Raw genomic sequence first — 4128 nt, forward strand, 5'->3', positions numbered from 1 at the left:
ACCTCAAAAGGCCCAATATACCGAGGGCTCAACTTGCCCTTCTTCCCGAACCTCATCACACCCTTCATAGGCGAAACTCTGAGCAAAACCTTCTCACCCACCATGTATGAAACATCACGAACCTTCCTATCAGCATAACTCTTCAACCTAGATTGCGCTGTACAAAGCCGATCTTAAATCAACTTGACTTTCTCCAAGTCATTTGGAACCAAATCAATGCCTAACAACCTAGCCTCCCCCGACTCAAGCCAACCAATTGGAGAACGATACCGCCTCCCATATAAGGCCTCATAAGGAGCCATTTGAATACTCGATTGGTAGCTGTTGTTTTAGGCGAACTCTGCTAACGGAAGAAACTGATCCCATAAACCTCTGTAATCCATAACACATGCACGTAAAATATCCTCCATGATCTGAATGGTGCACTCAGATTTCCCGTCCATCTGAGGATGGAATGCTATACTCAACTCAACCCGTATGCCAAACTCTCGCTACACACCTCTCCAAAATTGCGATATGAACTGTGTGCCTTGGTAAAAAATGATGGAAATGGGCACGCCATACAAACGGTAATCTCCCGAATGTAGATATGAGCTAACCGCTCTGCAGAATAGGAAGTCACACTAGAATGAAGTGCACGGACTTAGTCAGTCGGTCCGCAATCACCCAAACTGCGTCAAATTTCTTCAAAGTCCATGGGAACCCAACAATGAAATCCATGGTAATACAGTCCCACTTCCATTCGGGAATCTCAAGTCTCTGAAGCAAATCGCTCGACCTCTAATGCTCGTACTTTACCTGCTGGCAATTCATACACCGAGCTAAAAACTCTACTATTTCTTTCTTCATTCTTCTCCACCAATAGTGCTGCTTTAAATCTGAATACATCTGTGTGGCACTCGGATGAATGGAATATCAGAAACTATGGGTCTCCTCAAGAATCAACACACATAACCCATCCACATTGGGCACACAAATCTTACACTGCATCCGCTACACCCCGTCATCTACAGTAGAAACCTCCTTGGCATCGCCGTGTTGCACCATGTCCTTAAGGACAAGAAAATGGGGATCGTCCTACTGATGCTCTCTGATACGCTCATGCAAAGAAGACAGAGAAACCACACAAGCAAGAACTCGACTAGGCTCCAAAACATCTAACCTCATGAATCGATTGGCCAAAGCCTAAACATCCAATGCTAGCGGCCTCTTACCAACTGGAATATATGCAAGACTACTCATACTCCCAGCCTTTCTACTGAAGGCATCATCCACCATATTGGCCTTCACGGGATGATACAAAATGGTGATATTATAATCTTTTAACAATTCTAACCATCTTCGCTGCCTCAAATTTAGATCCTTCTATTTAAACAAGTGATGAAGACTCCGATGATCTGTAAATACCTCACAATACGCGTCATAAAGATAATGCCTCCAAATCTTTAATGCGTGAACAATAGCTGTCAACTCTAGATCATGAATAGGGTAGTTTTTCTAACGGGGCTTCAACTTGCGTGAAGCATAAGCAATCACCCTTCCCTCATGCATCAAGACACATCCAATACCAAACCGAGAAAAATCATAATAAATCGTATATGAACCCGATGCTGAAGGCAAAATTAGAATTGGAGTTGTGGTCAATGCAGTCTTGAGCTTCCGAAAGCTCTCCTCACACTCATCGGACCACCTGATTGGAGCACCCTTATGAGTCAATCTGGTCAAAGGTGCAGTAATGGACGAGAAACCCTCCACAAAATGGCGATAATATCCGTCCAAACCAAGGAAATACCGAATCTCAGTAGCTGAAGACGGTCTGGGCCAACTCTGAACTGCCTTAATCTTCTTAGGATCTAACTTGATCCCCACACTAGACACCACAAAATCAAGACAAAATCCACACTTTGAGAATTTAGCATATAATTTCTTCCTCCTCTAAGTCTGTAGTACAATCCTCATATGCTGCTCATGCTCCTTCTGGCTGCGTGAGTACACCAATATATCATCAATGAATAATATGACAAAATAATCAAGATATGGCTAGAATACACTATTCATTAAATGCATAAAGGCTACTAGGGCATTGGTCAGCCCAAATAACATCACAAGAAACTCGTATTAACCATAGTAGGTCATGAATGCCGTCTTTAGAATATTAGAATCCCGAATCTTCAACTGATGATACCCTGACCTCATATCAATCTTTGAAAACACTCTAGCTCCCTGAAGCTGGTCAAATAAGTCATCAATGTGTGGTAGTGGATACTTGTTCTTAATTGTAACTTTGTTCAACTGCCTGTAATCAATGCACATTCTCATCGTACCATCCTTCTTCTTCACAAATAGAACCGGTGTAAGGCGACATACTATTCCTGATAAATCCCTTATCATGTAGCTCCTGAAGCTGTTCCTTCAATTATTTCAAGTATGCTGGTGCCATACGATACAGAGGAATAGATATAGGCTGAGTGCCCAGCACCAGATCAATACCAAAATCAATGTCCCTGTAGGGTGGCATGCCCAACAGGTTTGCAGGAAACACATTTGGAAAGTTTCTTAACTGACCCAAAGGTAGGAGCATCTGTACTAACATCCCTCACAAAGGCCAAATACGCCAGCCATCCCTTCCCAGCCATTCGTTGGGCCTTTAAATATGAAATCACTCTACTAGGAACATAGTTCTGGGGACCTCTCCACTCAACCCTAGGCAAACACGACATCGCTAACGTCATAGTCTTAGCGTGACAATCCAGAATAGTGTGACATGGTGACAACCAATCCATGCCTAAGATCACGTCAAAATCAACCATGCTAAGCAGTAAAAGATCAACTATTATATCTAATCCCAATAGTCACCACAATAGTCACCACACACGACCGATACACATGGTCCATAACAATAGAATCACCGACCGAGATAGATACATGAACATGCATAACTAAAAAATCACGGGGCATATTGATAAGTATTGATTTTAACCACTTATTAGTGCCTTCGTGCTTAGTTTTAGTCCGAAAGTGTTGATTTCTATTCCCAAAAATTAATGAGATTGTTCAAATTGTAGGAATGTTGGAGAATTGGACTTAAATGAAGAAAGCTAACCCAAAAAGGTGTGTTCCAGCTCATAAAGTAAGAAGGAGCACAGCAGGCTAAAAGTACGGTCCGCACAAGAAAGTGCGCACCGTAGAATTCTCTCTGCGGCCATAAATCTAGTGATTGCTGCTCAGATATGACTGAAGCAAAGTGCGGATTGCACACAATTTGTGCGATCGCAAAACATGGTCGCATTGACAAGAATTCAAAAGTTTAGAGAGTTTGAAAAATGACTAAGTATGAAGCGTTGCCAAGAGTACAACCGCAGAAGGAAAAATGTAGCTGTAGAAGCTGAAGTGCGGCCACATACCAAATTGTGCGACCACCGAAGTCTTCAACATGCAGAGCTAAGTAAAGTGCGGACCGTACATGGAATTGTGCGGCCGCCGATCCTCCCGAATAGCATTTTTGTCAGTGAATTTTGGGCCACTATAAATAGACGAGAATCACTTTTTTAGGTGAAGTTTGGTAGTTTTTTGAGTTGTAGCCATTGTAGTTTACCACTTTTGGTTATTTGTAACCAATTTGGGTTAAAAACACATTAGTTTATCATCTTAATTTTGTATTATGGCTTTAATTAGTGTTTCTTTTTTATTTTCTTCCATTTCTAGTATGAGAAGCTAGATATTTGCTGGGGTTGTGACCCAACCTTTGTGTGTAAACCTTATGGATAATTAAATTAATGCTTGTTTATGATTGGATATTTATTATTTAGCCTTGTTCATGCTTTAATTCTATACTTGCTATAACTTGTACAGTTTCATAAATCCAACACGTACAAAATAGTAATATGATCAAGTATAAAGTACAAAAGGGACTATCTCTGTGTGTGTATACAATTACTCAAACTTTCTTTGCAATCACTAGTATATCATATAAGATGATGTGCAGATAAATTAGATAATAAACAATTGAAATTGCAAGTAAAGATGAAATGCAATTCCAAAATAACTCTGGCCAGACTTTCCTCAACCTTTCCACATCCGCACCAAATCACTGATCAATTTTCCTCAATAACCGCGTGTACACCATCA

At 40.9% G+C, this 4128-nt stretch overlaps 1 protein-coding gene across 1 annotated transcript; it reads right to left on the reverse strand.

Moving 5' to 3' along the window:
* Nucleotides 1–1497: 1497 nt before the first annotated feature.
* LOC138902408 (uncharacterized mitochondrial protein AtMg00860-like) lies at nt 1498–2636 on the reverse strand. Its single transcript, XM_070190274.1, has 2 exons — nt 2566–2636; nt 1498–1870 (listed from the first exon to the last, which is right to left on the reverse strand). The coding sequence occupies exons 1-2, from the start codon at nt 2634–2636 to the stop codon at nt 1498–1500; spliced, it is 444 nt and encodes a 147-aa protein (XP_070046375.1).
* Nucleotides 2637–4128: the final 1492 nt, after the last annotated feature.

The sequence above is a fragment of the Nicotiana tomentosiformis genome, chromosome 12 (genome assembly GCF_000390325.3).
Source record: "Nicotiana tomentosiformis chromosome 12, ASM39032v3, whole genome shotgun sequence".
NCBI classification, from domain to species: domain Eukaryota; kingdom Viridiplantae; phylum Streptophyta; class Magnoliopsida; order Solanales; family Solanaceae; genus Nicotiana; species Nicotiana tomentosiformis.

Excerpts from the sequence above, each read along its gene's own strand:
- LOC138902408 (XM_070190274.1), bottom strand. The coding sequence starts at position 2,636 with ATGGCTGGGAAGGGATGGCTGGCGTATTTGGCCTTTGTGAGGGATGTT. Across the intron at positions 1,871-2,565 it reads ACAGATGCTCCTACCTTTGG|TGTGGGGATCAAGTTAGATC; the intron begins GTCAGTTAAGAA and ends TGTGGTGTCTAG.